The 20,498-nt window shown below is 36.4% G+C and overlaps 1 protein-coding gene across 3 annotated transcripts in view; it reads left to right on the top strand.

The window, feature by feature from the left end:
- The first annotated feature begins 369 nt into the window (after positions 1-369).
- Positions 370-20,498, top strand: part of LOC111465339 (protein CHROMATIN REMODELING 20) — a 33,292-nt gene continuing 13,163 nt past the window's right edge. The window contains exons 1-12 of one of the 3 annotated variants that reach the window (XM_023109657.1): positions 370-791; positions 952-1,014; positions 2,998-3,093; positions 3,170-3,262; positions 7,745-7,935; positions 8,020-8,266; positions 8,608-8,721; positions 11,937-12,020; positions 14,800-15,351; positions 15,659-15,948; positions 16,736-16,826; positions 16,932-17,147. In XM_023109657.1, coding sequence (XP_022965425.1) covers positions 672-791; positions 952-1,014; positions 2,998-3,093; positions 3,170-3,262; positions 7,745-7,935; positions 8,020-8,266; positions 8,608-8,721; positions 11,937-12,020; positions 14,800-15,351; positions 15,659-15,948; positions 16,736-16,826; positions 16,932-17,147 — 2,157 coding nt within the window. In that variant the 5' untranslated portion in view covers positions 370-671. Of the gene's footprint in view, positions 792-951; positions 1,015-2,992; positions 3,094-3,169; positions 3,263-7,744; positions 7,938-8,015; positions 8,267-8,607; positions 8,722-11,936; positions 12,021-14,799; positions 15,352-15,658; positions 15,949-16,735; positions 16,827-16,931; positions 17,148-20,498 lie in introns of those variants that run through there. The other 2 variants (XM_023109656.1, XM_023109658.1) reach the window with 2 other exon arrangements.

Below are 20,498 nucleotides of genomic sequence, written 5' to 3'. Positions count from 1 at the left end.
TTTTTTTTTAATTAGCATATATACTCTTAATCTCTAAAACGTTTTAAATTCCTCAATTTTGGTATCTTTATTATTAAATATAAAACTTTAAATAAAAATGAAAAACACCTAAAATAGATAATTATTTTTTTATTTATTTATTTTAATGAATTAAAAAATACCCTTCGTTAATATTACGTTTCAAAAATACTCGTAAAATTTAAAGAGTTTAGAGATATTTTACGAGCGGTTAATAGATGATTTTTGTCTATATATTAGCGATAACTTTTTTTTTTTAATTATTAATGTTAATTTAAAAAATATTTAAAGATATTATTGAAATATATAAAAATATTTATATTATTATTTAAAAAATAATTTAGCCATCCGAGCATCGACCCGAAAACCTCTGGATGGTCTACGACGTTTGAACTCCCAACCACGATGGTCTGAATATCAAGTCTTTGAAGTGTCGAGAGCAGAAGGGGCTTGATTTCAACCAAAGTTGCTTCGAATTCCATTCTCAAACTGAAGCAACTGAAATTGAATCAACAAAGCGGATAGTTCGCTCTGCAATCCGTTTCCAGGAGTTTGGAAGCATCATTTTTGCATTCAACTACTGCCGTCAAGCTTGGTTTTATAGGTCACCTTCTTTGAACTTATGAATTTTTTGGTTTTGATTTGATTTTGAGATGACGGAAAAGCACGAAGACGTTGAAGATGTAGGCAGTGTGTCTACCGATTCTTTTATCGATGACTCTGAAGATGATGGGCCATCTACATCTGGGCAGGACGAGCAATTGCATCTCGAGGCAAGCGACATTTTAAATTTTCATTTGTGTTTGGGAAGTTTCGAGTTCACTTGTTGCTATGTATCTTGCTAGTCATTAATATCTGTTTCAATTCTACTAACTTCTCTGATCTTAAGTATGGTAAGTTCGTTGTTTGTGTTTGTTTTTGTTCATTGAGCAGGAATCTTTGACAGAGCAAGAGATAGAGGATTTGATGGCTGAGTTTTTGGAAGTTGAGAGTAAGGTGACATATTATTCTCTTAGCTTCAAGGACTTTGTTCCTCATGTTTTGTGATCGTAGTATTGGTATTTAGCTTCTATTCTGATAGACTCCTTACTAACAAACTTACATTACAACCATGGTGAAAGTACTCTAGATTGTGTCACATACCATCGGATTTCTCTCAATGTGTAGTTGAGATTTTCTGCAGCAGTGGAGTTCAAGGAGTTAGACATCTGTGTCCAAAAATATTTCCGAGGTTTTGAATTTCGGAGATGTTGATAGAAATATCGATGTTTGAGGGCTATTTTTTTGAAAAAGAATGGAAACTTTAACAAATTTTAAACTAAGCCATTTAACATTATTTTTAACACATATATCCATGAATATGAGATCATATCATTCAATACAAAAAGAAAGAAATTAGGAAAGAAGATTCCATGAAAAAAAATGGGAGGGGGTTATAAAATATAAAAGTAGAGAGATGGAAAGAAGTGAGATTAAAATAGTTAGAGATAGAGACCAATTGAGAGAGTACATGGATTCCAAAATAGTTAGTTATGATAGAGAAATGTTGGAACTTGTCGAAGGATTTTTCCAAGTCAAGTTGACAACTACACCTTTTTGTTTGTTTGTTTGTTTCTATTCATTTATATGTTCCTTTGTCATGAGGGATGCATCAAGGATCTACAATCCCTCTACGAAAGCTATTTGCTGCCTAGTAGTCGTGAAAGGGAGGACTTTTGTAAGACGCTTTGATAGCACCCTTGCTATGATTTTGTATAGTATGGTCGCAAGACTTAAGAGTTGAAAGTTGGTGATAGAGCAGACATCCATTTTCTTTGAGATCAAACAGTTGTATGTTTCATTTAGGTTACCACTGATAATTCCATTGTGAAAAAAATCTCGAACCACTCATAATCTCGGCTCTCAAAATGTTCCAACATTTTTTAAAAGTTCTGAGGTAAAACCATCCGATCATGGGGTTTTGTTGGAGTCTAGGAACTGTGTCGCTTTGCCTACCTCTTCTTTGGTGAAAGCAAACTTGAGGGAGGTTGCTTGCTGTTTGTCAATGGGCTCCAGTCAAGATCATGGGGAAATTCAGTGACAATATCGACCGTTGTATATAAGGACGTGTAAAAGGTCACAGATTGTGATACAATTTCATCTCTGTTTAGTAAACTTCTACCTTGTGTTGATAGAATTTCCATGATGGTACTCTTTCGTTTTTTTTTTTAAGCCATGATATGATGGAAAAATTTTGAGTTTATGTCACCCTCCTCTAGCTATCATTTTGTACATTTTTGTCTCCAAGATTGTCCACCTTTTCTGCCAACGTCATAAGTTTTGCTTTCATGAGCTTTTTGTATATGTGTTGAACTAAGGCGATAGAGCCCGTTTCCTCCATTTGATCTAGGAGAGCAATTTCAATAAGGGGTTGGTTTCTTTTTGTAGAGGTACAACTAAAAACCTCCTTGTTCCATTTCTTTTAAGACTTCTTTTAGCGTTTTAAGTTTGTTGATGAAACATTGCCTTGACCATCTACGGAGGGGTGTGATCTTCCACCATTATTCTATAATTGACAAAAATTCAGAGTTGTTCAGCTACATATTCCTGAAATGGAAGGGAGAGGGGCTATTTATAGCAGCCCATAAAAAGTAACTGAGATAATGATCTGATGTAGGCCTCCCTTTAGATTTTGGTACTAAGAATTTTTTTGATGACCTTGTATTTCTCATTCTTTTGAACTGGTGGACTTTTTCCTAACCGTAATTTTGTAGTTTATTAGCTTTAGAGTTTTTTGTTCTTGGCTCCTTTTATTCTAGATTTTAAAAAAAGTTGCACTTGCATATTCCTTTGTTCATTCTCAATGAAAGTTGGTTTCTTCGTGTAAAACAAAAAATAAAAATGAAACCCATTGGTTTTGGCCTCTTTTGCATGAGCTTTCTTTTTAATATATATTTATCAGTTTTCTAGCACGAAATATCTACCTTATGTTCATGTTAGGCCGCAGAGGCTCAAGAAGCACTTGAAAAGGAGTCTCTTTCCAAAGTGGAGAATGAAGTTCGAGAAGAATTGGCATTGACTCTTAATGGTGATGATGTTAGTTGTTGCCTTGTCTCGGTCTTTTTTAATTCTGTTGTATTTACCATCAATAATGTGCTTTCTTGTCTTACAGCTTGAAACTGCGGTTGCAAATGAAATGGCTATTTTGGTAGAAGAGTGGGAAGGTGTGCTTGATGAACTTGAGATTGAGAGTGCTCAGTTATTGGTATGCTTTTCGCTTTTCTGTTGGGCGTGTTTAACATCAAACTAATATTTTAATACCTAAATTTGTTAAATTGCAATCATGTTTGATCATAGCATCGGGAGAATTGGGAAGTTTTTCTGTAAATTTATTCTCTCTCATGCTTTGCTTTCTGATTTTAGCTTTTTCTCCCTCGTGAGTTTTCTATCTCTTCTCTAGTATTAGACTCTTATTTATCTCATCAATGGAAAGTTTCGTTTCTTGTTAAAAAAAGCATAGAAACAAGGGCCAATTTGTCATTCCATTTACTTGAGATTGTTCGTTGTTGGTTTGGCTGCAATTAAAATGGAATTCATTCTTTCGTTCAGTTTATCAGTTGTTTGGTTGGGGATGACCAAAAAAAAAGTTACGGGAGGATCATTGGGTGGGTGATAAGCCATCATGCGTGTTATGTTTGCATCTCTGTCATTGTTCAAATAAGATGCTGCATTTGGTGGCCTTGGTGATGCTTTCTCTAGTTCTTCCTCTTTTATTTCCTTAGAATTCTGGTGTTCGATGTCTGACCGTGGGGTGAATGATGTGGTGGGTCTCATTTCTCTTCTACATCTCTAGTTTGCGATACCTAGGAGAAGGGATAATAGAATATGGACCCCAATACTTTTAGGAGCTTTCTCGTGCCATTCCTTTTTCATGTCTTGTCCAACCCTTTTCCTTCTCCTGTTGTCTTGGTTTCTTCTGCGTTGGAAAGTTATAATTCCAAAAAAGGTTGAAGTTTTTGTGTGGCAAGTGTTACAAGATGGTGTGAATACTTTTGATTGCATCAAGAGGTATTCTTCCTATGTGTTGCACTCAGAATGGTGCATTCTTTGTTGGAGGTATGAGGGGAGCCTTGACCATTTGTTGTGAGAGTATCAATTCGTTCTTTACCTTCGGGGTTATGGAGGAGTTCATTCAAGGTTTGTGGTGTGTGCACAATAGAGATGAAAAATTGATGGTGATGGAGGTGCTTTTAAATCCTCCTTCTAGGAAGAAAGGAAAGTGTTGTGTCAAGCAAGTTTCTATACAGTATGAGGTATTTGGAAACGATAGAATTTTTAGAGATGTTAAAAGATTGGGTGAGGAGGTTGACTTAGTTTAATGCCTCCTTGTGGGTGTGCTCTCTAATCTTTTTTGTAATTATGATCTTAGTATTGTTCTCTTCGATTGGAGTCCTTTTACATAGGTAGGGTTATTTTATTTTATTTTTATTTTTATTATTATTATTTTGTATTCCCTCCTGTTCTCCTACGTAGAGAGGGGGAAAAAAAAAAAAAAAATTCCAAAATGGTTTTTTTTTTGGTGGATACATTGATATATGGTAAATGCCCTTCCAACCATTTCCCCTTTCTTACCTTAGGTCTCTGTTAGGCAGAAAATAGACCTTTGAGCTTCTGGGATCTCATTACCATGAAGATCTCTTTAAGACTTGGCACATGGTTTGATTCTTCTCCAAAGGGTGCAAACTTATGCTTATACAATCTATATTTATAAATATATTTTATAAGAACGAGATATCCTGTATAAGAAGGCCACACAAAAAACAACCTAAAGGCTGGGGTAGAGAGAACCCCTACAAAAAAAAGAAAGCTTTTACAAAATATCCTTCCCAATTCCTCAAGTCATGGAGAGGCTGTCGTTACACGAGAAATCCTTTTGAAAAGAGTTTCCCTACATATTTTTGTTTAGTTTACACTTGGTAAGCGAGAAGGGAGCTTAATATCTTCCCACTGTTTGTGAGCATGCTAACTCCGAAAGGCAGTGGTTCAGCATTCTCAACTCAGAAGCACTTTTAGCAAACATCAAATCTTATTTCTGACGTGATGATTGGTCGAGCTCTGGCTGCCATAAACTCAAATTCCCAGTCAGGATGCCAAACTTGTGATCAGTGGGACAAAAACAAAGGCAGTTGGGCAATTTCCTTAAGGAGACCTATTGAAGGTGGTGACACAGAACGATTGGAACACTTTTACCACCGCCCTTTAGAGAAACATCCTCACTGCCTTACCTGACCATCTTTCTTGGACTCTAAAGAGAGATGACGTTATCTCTGTCAAGTATTTGTAGATTTCCTCTCAATTAATGAGCAATCTCTGCTCCCACTTTTTTGCAAATTTTGGACTGCAAAGCTACCCTAAAAGTGGAAGGTTTTCCTTTGGTCTTTATTGTTGGGAGCTTTCAATGAAGCTGATAAAGTTTAAAATGGAAAATCTCGACAGGGCTCTCTGTCCAACATGGTGCTCCTTGTGCAAGTGTAATGGGGAGGACTCAAGCCACTTGTTCATATCCTGTCTAGTTGCGTCCTACCTTGGTCCTCCTCCCACAAAGGCTTCAGTATTCCTTGGGTCTAGCATAGAGACATCAAGGCTACGCTGTTCCAGAACTCCCCTGGCCTTCTTTCTTATTCAGACCAAAAACGAATTTTGTGGCTCCTTTCCACCGCTGCTATCTGTTGGGTTATCTGGCTTGAAAGAAAAAGGGCGTGTTTTTGAGGCATCAACCACTTGGTTAACTCACAGATGATGTCTACTACTCTACAACTTTGTGGGCTGTCAAATCAAAATGGTTGTGTAATTACTCTTTACTTTGCTTCCAACAAAATGTGAGCTCTTATACAAGCTCCTCAACTTGTTAGTTCTTCATCAATAAACTTCCCTGTTTCTCTATGCATAAAAAGGGATAATTAATTATTGTATCTTCCATCAGTTTTGGACTAGAGAAAGATCTTTTGTGGGTGCCACTTTGTCTTCTTCCCTCTTTTATGGAATGCCTGGCTGGGGAGAAATTGAAATACTTTTTGAGAGCTTGAAAGCTTTAGGGGGAGGTTGCTCTATAGCTAGGTTTCATGGCTCTCTCTGTTTGGATGTTGATTTCTGAGGATTTTTGTGGCTATCATTTTTCCTTTTATCTCAGTGAGTAAAGCTCTTTTTGCAATCTTTATGTTGTTTCTTTCTATAGGCTCCTTTTCCTTTTTCCTTTTTTTTTCCTGTATTCTCGGTGTGCACTCTTTCATTTTTCTTGGCAAAAGCTTAGTTTTTAATTGAAGAAAAAAGATGTTGAACTTTGGCAAGTCAGGGAGGTATTAAGTATTAATAGGGATGTATTGGATGTTATTAGGACGTTAGAAGTGTAATTGTAATTACTTGGGAAGCAGGTTAGAGTGGATGGTTATACACAAGGGAGTTTGGGGTTGGCAGAAATTTGGAAACTGGTTCATGGTGGTACTTAGGAGAGAGAGCCCTTCATAAAGGTCATTGCATGTGTAGAATGTTATAAAAAATAAGGCCATTACTTGTGTAGTTATTCTTCGCTATTGTACTACAATTTCAGTGTTATTTTCTTTGTATGAAGACCCTAACATGAGCTTGATAACACTCTCGGTAAAGAAGTTAGCGACTGATGGTGAAACAAATACTTCGCCTGACAACACTATTGCATCAGCCACTGCAGCAAAAACTTATTCATGTCTCCTGCAGGATTGCTGCAAACTGGCAGCCTTAACGATCCTTGAGTATATATGGGATGTTATTACCATATAATTTGTTGATACGCTTCCTCGAATCTTCAGGGAAGATATTTTTAGTGACAGGATTGTTAAACAAAAAATACATGCCCCACTCTTTATATCGATGTAATATAAACACCAATGTCTTTTAATTTTTTTTTGAAATTTAATTTTCAAGGACAAAGAGGTTTCGTTGATGAAATGAAAAACTAAGGTTTGTTTGTTAACCATTTTGTTTTTAACAATTTTGCTTGTTTTTTCATTATTTTTCTGCAATGAATTTCGTCTTTCATGAGAAAACGAAAACAAGTTTTTGATAGATACATTTTTAGTTGTTAAAACTAAGCTTGGTTTTTGAAAACCTAGGTAAAAGGTAGATAATAAATCAAGGAAATACATGGGTGGAAGTAGTATTTATAAGCATAATTTTCAAAAACCAAAAAACCAAAAACTAAATGGTTATCAAACATGGCCTAAATGAGTAACAAATTGGACTTGAAGATCTATAAGAAAGCAACTGAAAACAGAAAGCTACTTCCCAACAACTATGCCAAAAGATCAACACAAACCAACCAAATAAAGAACACCCTAAACAATACAACCAAAAATGGTCAACTAAGATCACCAAAGCTTGATATAGTTTACACTCCCAAGCAACTAGACAAAAGAGGAGATTCAAACTTTGAAACCATGCACCATTTTCTCATGAACCAAATACAGATGTTTTCCTTATCAAATAATAAAAGCTCTAGGTGATATCTCTTTTAGCAGTTTTTGATAGTATTAAAGCTTCTCTGATATTTTAGTCATCTTCTTATAAATGTATAGTATCTTTATATTCGTAATTTTCTTTATGAGTTGTGTGTATGATCTGGGGTGTTGTTTATGCTCTGTAATATTTTTATTCTGTGAGTTATGAATTTCTTTTATCCAGGATGCTTTTATTTATTTATCTCTCTGAATAGGAGCAACTTGATGGTGCTGGCGTCGAGTTACCGAGTCTCTTCAAACAAATTGAAAGTCAGGCTTCTTATGGTTGCTATACTGAAGCTTGGAAAAAGAGGATACACTGGGTAGGGTCTCAAGTAACTGGCGATCTTCTTGCATCAGTATCTGACGCAGAGAAGACCCTTCAAACCCAAAGGCCTGTAAGGAGGTATAACATGCCCTTATGATTTTGTGAAGCTTGAAAAAACTTTGATTTTCATTCATATGCATATAAAGTCTGCTTTGGGCGTAGACGACATGGTAAACTTTTGGAGGAGGGCGCAAGTGGATATCTGCAGAAGAAATTCTCCACTCACGAGATGGAGGGAAATGGATCAGAAAATTTGGAAGTTGATTGGTGCTCTCTTAATAAAGTTTTTTCAGAAGGCTCAAATAACAATGAAACATTATTCGGCAGCAAGAATTGGGCTTCTATTTACTTGGCCAGCACTCCTCAGCAGGCTGCAGAAATGGGACTAAAATTTCCTGGAGTTGATGAGGTACGATGTGTTTTTTTTTTTTAATCATTATTTTTGTTCCTGGAGTTGATGACTGTTTGAAAGGAAAGATTTAGTGGGGTAGAGTCCTCGATGACTATCCAATAAAAGATAATGATAAAAACTAGTCATCATTATTTTGTTCCTGGAGTTGATGACTGTTTGAAAGGAAATGCATGACCGGCTGATTAAACTATGTAAGAAGATTTGCTGTAGGCTCTTTAAAATATGTTGAGGACAATTTTTAACTCTTGTTATTATTGACGTGTGTAACCTATTGCCTCTATATCTGTTTATTCTTCATTGTGAACAACCTAAGAATAGATTTCATATCGTTTTATCAGGTAGAGGAAATAGATGATGTTGATGGAAATTCTAGTGATCCGTTTGTTGCTGCTGCCATTGCAAATGAAAAAGAGTTGGATCTTTCTGAAGAACAAAAGAGAAATTTCAGAAAGGTAAATAACTTCTGTTAAAGAAACGTTCCAATTTATACTATTAAAAATCCTTGTATTCATGAGAATTTCAAAAAAGAAAAGTGCAATAATATTATTTAAAATCATTGCATTCATTAAAACTCAAAAAGTTCTTCAAGGGTTTCTTCAAACGATATTCTATTCTGATCGAGACAATAAACGAAGATAGAAACCTGTGGTGGAAAAGGTTTAGATGGAGCACTCTTCTATGTTCTCTTTATTTGGCTATGTTATATGCTTGGTCAAAATGGATCTTAATCTTGCTTTAAGCGCCCAATGTTTTTCTCAGAAACATTGGTGGCAAGGAGATGCAAACCGTTATGTCATTTTTCATTTTTCTAGTTGCTGGAAATCCTTGGTTGCCGATTATTGAGGAGTCCTGCCCGTCAAAAAGCTAGACCAAGCTCATTTGCCAGGGGCTTGAGGTTCTGAAGTGGGCAAGAGACAAATCAAAAGGCACACCCGGTCGGGAGTCTTCCAGAGAACCGTTCGCATTAGAGGAAAAATGTCAATGGTTGCAATTGGGGAAGTCGGGGATCAAATGAGACAAGTGCCAACCAAGTGCTAAGTTCAGCACAATGTAAGTCCTTATGGGGGGACGACACTGGTACAGAGAGGAAACCTAGTAAAGTGGGGGAGAGCCCAAGTGAATGGGTTGCTCACCCGGTAGATGTGCTCCAAGGTGGGAGCACGCGTATATTCCTTGAGTCACTACCTAATGTCTTAGGTGGGTGACTTCACAAGAGGGTCAAGACCAGCATCAGCTGGATGTGGGCAGAGAGATGAAGCTGCGGCAAGACCAGAGTACTGTCAAGGCAAGATTTGCCACATGAAGGGGGCCAGTGAGAGTTGGCTGAAGTGTAGTGCTAAAATGGGTTGTGTCAAAAGCTTTGACTTTGCTTCTGTATGGGATGTGGCCACGATGCGAGAATGTTGTGGATAGGCTTGAGAGCCCCACCCAGAGGGGTGTGCCACCTATGTACTCAAAGAATACGAGGGAGAGGCCAGGTGGCCATTTTTGGGGCACACTCCCCCTAGCTTAGGTGAGAATATGTGGACGCTAGTTAGTTTTCCATGGTTTGTCTGGTGAGTCTCGAGTTGAGTCCAAGAGAACAGCGAGGGAGGCCCCTGATAAAGCTCACAATCAGTGGGCAAGTTTTTTTTGTCATGCTTATGTTGTGAGTCTCGAGGACTGAGGGAAGGTTCATTAGTGGGATATTCCTTAAGTAGTGTGCAAATTTCGTATTTGTTTTGATCCATGTCGATTTCTAACAAGTTAGTTAGTAGTAGTCTAGACTCCTCTTTCGTAAGAGTTGGTGCCATGAAGAGGAATGTTGTGTTTGGCTTGCGAGCCCCACCTCGAGGGGTGTACCGTTTAATTGCTCATAGAATATGTGGATTGGCCAAGAGAAGTGCCAATGTTGAAGTTGGGGCAAGGTTGTCCCCAAGCGTTAGTAAGATGAGCATTTTGACAAAAGAGGAGTCAGATGCTTAGTAAGATGATCAATTCTAACGGGTCAAGTCGGCAGCCAGTCTAGAGTTCAGATCGTCATTGAGGACGACGCCAAGATTTAGTGGGGTAGAGTGTCACAACGATTGTGCCCCTGAAAAAGTCGTTGAGGACGATGACTAGTTTAAGTGGGGGAGAATGCCACAACCATACTATGAAGAGAGTAGGTTGTGGCCCTCACGTTCAGTCATGATAAGGTGGCAACACGAAGTTGCACTCAACCGACCATGCGAGGGCCAAGACAAGACAATATCGTGATGCGACCAAGGATGACGGTGCATCATCCAACACACCATATAAGGTGTAACGAAGCCATAAATCCAGGCGAAAATGTGAATGAGGCTTTAGTTCCTCGTAAGGCTTATCGTGAGCGTGTCGTGATCACAACGCTGCACGGTTGAAAATGTTTGACCATGAGATACCATGTTAGGAACAACAACCCTCCACAATGGTAATGATCTTGTCCAATTTGAGCATTAGCTCTCATGGTTTTGCTTTTGGTTTCCCCAAAATGCCTCATACCATTGGAGATAATATTAATTTTTTATAATCCCCTGATCTTCCCCTTAATTAGCGAATGTGGGACTACTCTTCTCAATAATCCTCAACAGTCCTCTCCTCGAACAATGACATCATAGAGCATTCCCTGAGGCCTCTGTAGCCCTCGAGCAGTCTCCCCTTAATCGAAGCTCGACTCCTTCACTAGAGCCCTTGAACAAAGTACACGCTTTTTTCGACACTTGAGTCACTTTTAACTACACCTTCTTGGCTCACAACTTCTTTGTTCGAAACTTGATGATTCTATTGATATGACTAAGTTAAGAGTATGACTCTCGTACTATGTTGCAATGTTGCAAGTCTAAATTAGCTTGCTATTTTTCTTATATATTTTTAGAGAATCATATGTACATTTTATGAGGATTGTCATTTCGCTGGCATTAGGTGGTTGACATTTTATTCATGTGATGATGGGATTTTTGTAAATAGAAGAGTTTTCTTGTTGCGAAATGTTAAGTGATTTTCTTAAATGGCTTATTGTTGTTCGGGAAGTTTCCAAGTTCCCACTTTAGTAGCACAACCTTTGGAGTCGAAAATTGTTTCAAGTTATGTTGATAAAGTAAAAATGCTTCCAAAGGAAAATCCTAAATCTCAGGAAAATCCACTGTATCAGATAATTTGGAGAACTTTTCATCACTTGATAAAGACAGTGGATTGCAATTTCTTTGCCTTTAATTACAGTACCTGTGCCGATAACTCAACAATATCTGTGGGGTTTTGAAAGCTCAAGTTGAGTTCATTGTGATTCTTCTTATCCCATTTCCAAAGGCCACTACGAAGTACTTATCCCATTTCCAAGGGCAACTGTGAACTTGAAAGCTCAAGTTGAGTTGATTGTGATTCTTCTTGTTCTATTGTGAATGATGTGGTTATCATGTTCACCCTTTTTCCCATTTGAAGCTTTTTTCTTCCAAATTGATCTGTTTGGGTGCGAATAATGAGCGTTGGATGATGTATTTATTAAATACCCAATTTATAGGTTCCATTGAGCAAATGTGTTAACTTGATGATCAATACTTCTGGTTTCTTTGACCACACATATTTTTTATACCTTTTCTGAGTGCAATTTACCTGTCTTAATTTTTAAAGGTATTTTAAGTTTGAGAAGATGATTAGTTTGCATTGATAGGTCAAAGAAGAAGATGATGCCATTTTTGATAGAAAACTCCAAATGCATTTGAAACAAAAGCGATATCAGAAGAGATGTAAACAGGTATAATTCATTTGTCTTCTCCTGGTTTTGTTTTCTTGTGTATCTCAGTCTACCTTTGATATTTAGTACTTCTGATTTATATTTGTGTTAAAATTTGTCTGTCTATCTATCTATCTATCTAAAGCAAACTTATTACAGTGCGTCCATATTCAAAAAGAGTTCAAACGAAGGTTCCAGTTTTATGAAAAATGACATAGGGTAGACTTCAACTCTCGGGTAGGCAGATTTATTTATGAGAATAGAGGTTCAAAGTTCTTAATTCTCAAAGGAACATGGATACCTTTTGGAATTCTTGGATTACTGAGATTGAATGAATACCTGTGAAGTCTGTAGTTTTGAATTTTGCGATCTGCAGAAAGACATAAAATTCATATTTCTGAATTTTTTTGGTTGGCAGACTCTTGGGATATCAAACTTTAGCCTTAGTTGCCCGTGGTTTAACATTTCAAGTTCTTGGTGATATTGTGGGATCAAATGTGGGGGAATTTCATACTAGTAGAGACAAATAGGAAGGAGATGGATTGGGAGAGGATGGTAGGAAGCACAAGTGTATAGATAAAAATATCATCCTCCTCTCCCTAATTCATATGAAGTAAGGAGGAATCGAAGGGTTTGTCTTCAAAGAAGGAAACACTGTGAAATACAAGATACCTATTCGAACTTCACACAAAAGCATTTATATCCTTATGAAAACGAGAATGAGCATAAAAAATGCACTTCAAAGATTGAGGTCAAATTTTGTTAGATTAGGACTAACACCTCAAAACAACAGGTACCAAAAATTATTTTCAGCTCAATGGGAAACCAAGATTTTGTTGGAAATAAAGCATGCCAAGGAACTAGACTAAGTACAAATGAGGGCATGTGATTAATCAAGATGAAAGCCGTAGAAATTGCATCAACCAAAAAGTGCTATGGAACACGCATTTGAAAGGATACTGCTTTTGCAGTTTGAAGAAGATGCCCATTCTTGCGCCCAACAACTTCATTTTGAGATGGAGTACCGGCAAAAGATGACTGATGAATAATTCCATGCTTACATAGGTACAACCCAAGTGCTTCAGAAAAGTATGGACTAGCATGCTTCTCAAAGTTTTGAGGAAAACATAAGCATGAAAGTTTCCAAAAGGGGAATGTAACTCAAACTTTTCTTCATAAAATATAACCTACTCATATGAGAGTAATCACCAATAAAGAACGAAATCTTGAAATCCAGTTTTGGACACAACTAGACAAAGACCCCAAATATCGGGATGAAATAATTCAGGAGGCACACTTGCTCTCTTATTTATTCTATGGCTCATATAAGATGATGAAATTTGAAAAATTGACATGTGTCACAAATTAATGAAGACAAGTTATGAAATTGAGAACAAAACTTGTTTACCATGGAAAGAGATGGATGACCTAGACGACAATGGGCATCAAAAAGAGAAATGACTCTAGAGAATGCAACTTTTGACATTTGATGACCAAGAATGTAATGTTCTCCAGATTCATGTTCTTTACCAATAATCTCCTTCTTCACAAGATCCTAAAACAAACAATAGCCAAGATAGAAGGAATCACAATAATTAAGATCGTTAGAGAGTTAACTAATAGAGATCAAATTATAGGAATGTGGGGGTAAAAGTAGAACCAAGGACAAAGAAAGAGACAGAGTTAGATCTACTATGCCAGTTCCAAGAACAAATGCTTTTGGTCCATCTACAAGGTAACATTAGCTAGCAAGGATGAAGATGATGAAAGAGTGAAACAAATTGGGATTACTAGTCATATGATTAGTTGTTGATGTAAATAGTCTTCTGAATAATTTATCAGTTGCTAATGTTGGATGTTTTGAAGACTCTCGTAAATGGTGTTTAGAGGCTTTAGATTTATTCTCTTTGAAATCTCTATCTAGTTAGTTGAATACTTCATTTCTTTGACTAAGTATTGGTTCTCTGCCTTGTGGAAGTTAAAAAAGTCCAAAAAGAAATAACATTCGTTCTTGGATATTGCTAAATAGCAGTCTAAATACAGTTGATGTTCTTCAAAGAAGTTTCCTTCTTGTCTAAATCCTTCCATCTGTTGCCTTTGTCATGAAGCAGGAGAATTTCTTATCCACCTATTTTTTGGATGCCTTTTTCACAGACTTGTTGGTTCAAATTATTCAGCATCTTCATCTTGCATTGGATTTTCTATTCTAATGCCAAATGTAATTTTGTTCTGATCTTATTGGGCCTTTGCATTTGCGTTCACTTTTTCTGTGGGTTGATATGGTAAAAGGAGTTATTGTTGGAAAGAAATAAGTAGATCTTTGAAGATAAATATTGTTCTTTGTTAGGTCGAAGCTCCTCTTTGGTGTCCTCACTCCAACTCTTTTGATGATTTATCTTTACAGGATATGTAACTCTGTTTATCTTATTTTATTTCACTTCCTATGAAGTTTGTATCTTTTGAGTATTAGTGTCGTTTCATCATTTTATTGAAAAGTTTAGTTTCTTGTTTAGAAAAAGATAGATATGGATCAATGGCTTTAGGGAAAATGATTGAGGATGTTACTAAAACTGGCGCTAATAATTTAGGGCTTAGAAAAGTTGAATAAAGTCTTGTCTTTATACTGTGGGATCGAACTGTAGTTTCACCAGTGCTTTTGAATCTCCAATGTGAATGATGAGGGCTACTCGTGGTGCTAGGATTAAATTGGTTCTTCAGAGGCTACATACCTTAGTTTCTGGTGTTTTTCAAGTGGGCCGGATATTTCCTGCATTCTTGACTCATTTTTTGTTTGATTTAGGAGGTCTTTCAAAAAGATGTTTCCACTGTTGATAAAGTGATACAAAGAGATGAAGAGCAGCTTGTATCTCCGGTTGACTGTTTGAACCCTGTTTTAGATGAGAAAACTGAAGGAAATCGAAAGGGTCTCTCGGATGATGAAAATGCAGATGGTGCTTCAAGTGATATTGACATGGAAGGGTCTTTGGAGAAAACTGCTTCTTTGCATCCTTCAGCGTTATCTGATTTTGTGGAACCTTTAGGTTCAAAGCGTTTAAACGATACTGAAGAACTGATTATTCAAACTAAAAAGAGTCGTACCAATGGTGTACATGAGGATGGAAGTCCCCTGATAAAGGAGGATTCTGCTTTCAATCCAACAACGTTGGATACCCTATGCAACACCAAACAAAATGACCATGGTGCTGATTCTCTTCCATCAGAGTGCCTGAATGAGAAGATCCGTTGTACTGCGTGTGATCAAATGGTTATTAAAGCGCATGCACACCCTTTTCTGAACGTAATTGTTTGTGAGGATTGCAAATGTTTGATGGATGACAAGAAGAATGTAAAGGTACGGAAAAATCTCACTTGTTGATCTTATTGAAATTTGTATTTTGCTTCTACAAAGAGAAAAAACAGTATATCTGATTCTGTTCAGTGTTATTGGTTAAAGTAATCACTTTACTGGTAAAAGTAGTCACTACTGATTTGTTCTGCTGAAAAAAAAAATCATCATACCATATTTGGCATGGATGTTTTTGTTATCTCACATGAAACGGAAGTAAAATCATTATAGTCTCTTAGTCTTTTTCATCTTATTATCCGTACTTAATTAGGGTTTTCTTAAAGTTCTTGGATTTCATGTTGGAACAATTCAGGAACCTGATTGCTCTGAGTGCTATTGTGGATGGTGTGGGCGAAATGCTGACTTAGTAAGTTGTAAATCATGCAAGACACTATTTTGTATCAGTTGCATAAGGAGGAACCTCGGTGTCGAGTGCTTGCTTAAGGCCCAATCTTCTGGCTGGCATTGTTGTTGTTGTCGCCCAAGTCTCTTGCAATCCTTGACCATGCAGTTGGAGGAGGTCTTAGGATCTGGAGACTTGACCGGTTCTAGCTCTGACAGCGATTCAGACAACCCACATGCAGATATTAATGCAACCATAAGGTAATTTTCCAGCCATTAGTAATTTCTGCGCTTCTTTTTTTTTTTTTTTTTTTTAATTGGAAACAGATACTTGTAATTCCTTAAAACAAAAAGATTTAGAAAAAAGGAGATTGAACTATTTCCGAACAGCTAATGGGCCTACAAAATAGGCTCTTCCAATTTTTCCCTGACAAAACTATCAATGAAGTAATGAAAAGTTACAAACATAGTTTAAAATATCCTTGGAGGAGAATAAACCATCACTACCCGTACAAAACTCCAAAAAATATTTAATAAATACCCTAAACTTCAACTGGAATAAAAGTAAAACACAACGTAATTATCCATTTTGAAAAGGGAAAAAAAAAAAAAAAAACTAATAGCCAGTGTAAAACCCACCTAGGAGCTATATCAATGAAACACCTAAAGTGACCGACCTTGAAGCGGGAGTCTTTTCTTCACAACACTAGATTTTTTGTTATCTAAGCCAGACCTTTTTTGAGACGCTTGCAATGTCAAAACTTTTAACATGAAAAGCCACCTGAGAGGAAGATAATTAAGAAAACCTATCACTCCTTGCTCCTAGGAGTTTTGTATGATCTGGCTAAATAAAAATTTCCAGATAATAACATTTTGAAGCAAATTATCAACCTTTTCCTTCTGTTGCTTTTTTTTTTTTTTTTTTTCTTGAGCTTCAGTTACCTAGTACAATGGCTAGGTTTTTGTTACAGTTATTATTATTATAATAATCTAAATGAACTTTTGTTTTTCTGTTGTAATTTGATCACTTTTCCGATTTTCCAATCAGCTCAAAGAGAAGGCGTAAGAAAAAGATCCGGCGGATACTTGATGATGCTGAATTAGGAGAAGATACTAAAAAGAAAATTGCCATAGAAAAGGTAAATTTTATGTGCAGTTTTGTATGATTTTACCTTGTAACTTGTTCAGAATAACTCACCATGTTTTACTTTTCTTTTCATTTTATTTCATTTTTCTCTCCAAAGGAACGCCAAGAACGTCTAAAATCACTAAAAGTTCAGTTTTCCTCTGATTCTAAAAGAATGAGCTCTGCTGGCTTTTGTGGTAATCTACCTGAAGGTGCTAGTGCTGAAGTCCTTGGTGATGCTTCAACGGGATATATAGTCAATGTTGTAAGGGAGAAGGGGGAAGAAGCGATTAGAATTCCACCCAGCATTTCATCCAAGTTGAAAAGCCATCAGGTTTGAGCATAGCTACACATGCACATCAATCTTTTTTCAAATTTCCTGGATTTGGTTTCTGTGTTTTTTTTCTTGGGGGGTAGGGAGTAAAATGATATATTTCATTTGACGTATTAAGTAACAAACTTAATTATTACCATTGTTATACCTGTCTAATGAACAAGAAAAGTAATACATTTAAATAAGCTTACAAAGAAAGAGTGAACGATTGTAATACCAATTTTCCTTAAGAGGGCTCCTCAAGAGGCATATTCTCCCGTAGTACGAGGAACAATCTCTTTATTAGAGAATCCAACCTGCAGGATATGTCTCTCCTCCACACTTCTTTTACGTGGTTAAGTATTAGAGAAACCACACTCTTCAAAGTTGACAGATACCTTTGAATGAAGAATCGGATTAGTTTGATGAGAAGTCCAGTCTCCAAATGTCTCACAAGATCTACAGCTGACAAATTTTCCTAGAGAAGTCTATGAAAATGTACACTCAGAAAAACGACATTTTCTCCTAGATTCACTTCGTGGACCTGAAGGAGGCTGATAGTATGATTACTGATATAGACAGCTTGAAGAAAGTATCTCCAATTTACCTTCCTAGATCTCACTCTTAAAAAACACAGATTGTAGGCACATAAATGCATGCTTATGTGGAATCTTGAAGACGATGAAAGCACCTTTTTCTTCCACAACTTGTGCTCTATTTGAAGAAAAAGGAAATTTATCACAGAAACTATTTCAATGAACGGTGGAACTCTTGTCCATGAGGAAGATATTGAAAATGTGTTTGTCAATTACTTTGGAATCCTATACGCTGATAATGGTAGTGCTTTGGCTCCCTGTTAACCTAAATTGGTCCATTATTTTGCCCTTAAATAGCCTGGCTCTAAAAAAGTATTTTGATTTGGAGGGGATAAAATGACCTACTGATTACTGTGGCAGCAATAAATAAAGGAGGACAGCCTAGAGGCATGGGTAGGAGGACCCGGCTGTACAAGAAACTAAATGGAATATTAGAAAAGAAGGGTCTTCAAATGGTTAATAATCATTGGAAGACTGGTTGCAAACGAATTTTGTGTGATTAAAACACCACCAAGAGGAAGAAAACTGCATGTATCACAAAAAGAATCACAAGAATTAAACTTATCATCAAAGATACCTTGCATTTTGTTCTAGCCAAAGATACTACAAGAGAATTCTAGCTGCACAAGTCCACTCTATCTTCCACTTCCCTTTAAAGCACAATTCTCTCTTGAATAGGGACTTGTATACTGCAACTTTCCTTAAAACCGGGGGAATCTTGCTCACGAGATAATAGACCAATCCCTTCTTCAATTGGCAAAGCAATATCTGTTCCAAAATTTGAAGACAATTCCTCTTAATCTGTTCTACTTAGTTAGACTTACTTTCAAACCCTTCTATGTATCATATGGGCTAATAGAATTATATTTCCCATTCAAAGAACTCTTAGTTGAATTAATAACTTCATCGGGTAAGTTGTTATTCACAGAAGTAGGAAGATTCTATTTTGAATTAATGGAAGGCAAACAGTTGGGAACATTCTGTTCCCTAAAAATCTCCTTTTAAATTTGGACCTTTTTTTGAGTGTAGAAATGATAGTTGGCCTGAATAAAGGAATTTTTAATCTCCTTGACTCACATTGAACGATCATCTAAGACCCCATATCCTTCACATTAGTAACATTAATATTTAATTCATTAGAGAAGCAGGATTAGCATGAAATCTGATAATTACTACTTTCTCTCGCTGATTTCAATGGAGGACTAACTCCCTCTTTATAGTCTCAGAGAAACCCAAGAGACTGTATTCACAGAAGTATAAAGGGCTGCCTTAGTTTTCAAAGTCTACCATAGTCTATTAAGAGCAGCCAAATCCTTGGAAATTAAAAGATTGGAATGAACCACCTTAGTATCTCAAAAAGGCATTAAGGTCGCCTTGAATGATTCACATGGAGGGTGGGGAGAATGCTCACGTAGACCATGCCCATTTAATGCACCAGTTGATTGATGAGAGATTATTAAATTTTTTTCTTAGATGATATGGCTTTGCTTGGATAAAAAAAAAAAAAAACTCTTCAACTTCCTCTTCTAAGGACAATGGTTGTTCCAAAATGTTGTCTTCAAAATGATTTTGCAAAGCAAGAGAGATGTTTTTTCCATTCAACAAAAGCATTGAGTCTTGTTACAACCATAAGAGAGTCCCAATAGAAAGCTAAGATTTTTTTCCCTTTCTAACCCAATGTTTATTCGAGGAATCTTTTCCAGATAGCACAACATTTTCTTTCACAGCCTCGGCATATGAATAACCGGTCTTTGATACTCTGAGATGCAATATTTTTATTGACAGAATAGCAAAAGAACCCCAATTCCCATAGTCTATGCTAGCCAATAAATCTTTTATCATCTCTCAAAAGGTCAACCAACCTCTTTTGAAAGGGCCATTAGGAATCTGCTTAAACTTTAACCACCTGAGCAAGGCTACTCCACACATTCCATCATCCAACCTATAGGTATTTTCCTTTTGTGAGTATGACAGCTCTCCCAATCATACCTTTCTTGCTTGAAGAAATTGGAGAAATAAGTCCCTTGCATCATTTCTACCATAACTTTTTCAAATCATTTAATATGGGAATGTTGGAGGGAAAGAATCACATTCCCGTAATCTTTTTTTTGTTTTTGTTATCGGTATGACAATATATTATTTTTTTTAGTTGATGTAATTTTATTTCAATAGCTATTATTTGTGAAATCAAAAAAGTTCTTCAAACAAAAAATATTGTTATCAAATAAAATAAATTAAAAATTTATATTAACTTCTATTAAAGAACATTCAATGAATAATATTTTTATTGCCCTTGATTCATTTCCAATTGATTTTCATTTTGATTATTGGTAAGTAAGTGGGGCCTAAGTGTGTCCTCTCCCCTCATTTTGTCCTTGTGTGAACTTCTCTTATTTTCGCATATGGTTTTTGGAAGGAAAAAAAAAATCCTTGTCCTTACTACAAGAATCTTGTGGAAGTGAGGATTATTGTCATCTTCTTTCAACCATTTTATTTCTGACTCAAATAGAAGCTTCTCCATTCTTCCTCGTAGACTATGCTATATAATTTCTATTTGGGCTCATTTCTCCTCTCCTTCTCTGTCTTCCAAGCATCCAGTTCCATCTTGACCCATTTCTGTTAAACCTTTTCAGATTACTTAGCTCCTAGTATAGTTTGAAACCCGGATGACTATCAGAGTCATAATCTTTTACTTACTAATATAACTGAGGCTGATAAATGCTTGGTTTTTTATATAATGAGCTTTAGGAGTTGTGTTTTGTTTTCATTTAAACTT

This window comes from Cucurbita maxima, unplaced genomic scaffold (genome assembly GCF_002738345.1).
Source record: "Cucurbita maxima cultivar Rimu unplaced genomic scaffold, Cmax_1.0 Cma_Scf00029, whole genome shotgun sequence".
NCBI classification, from domain to species: domain Eukaryota; kingdom Viridiplantae; phylum Streptophyta; class Magnoliopsida; order Cucurbitales; family Cucurbitaceae; genus Cucurbita; species Cucurbita maxima.
Note: the sequence above shows the minus strand (reverse complement) of the source record. Positions and strands in the feature narration are given on the sequence as shown.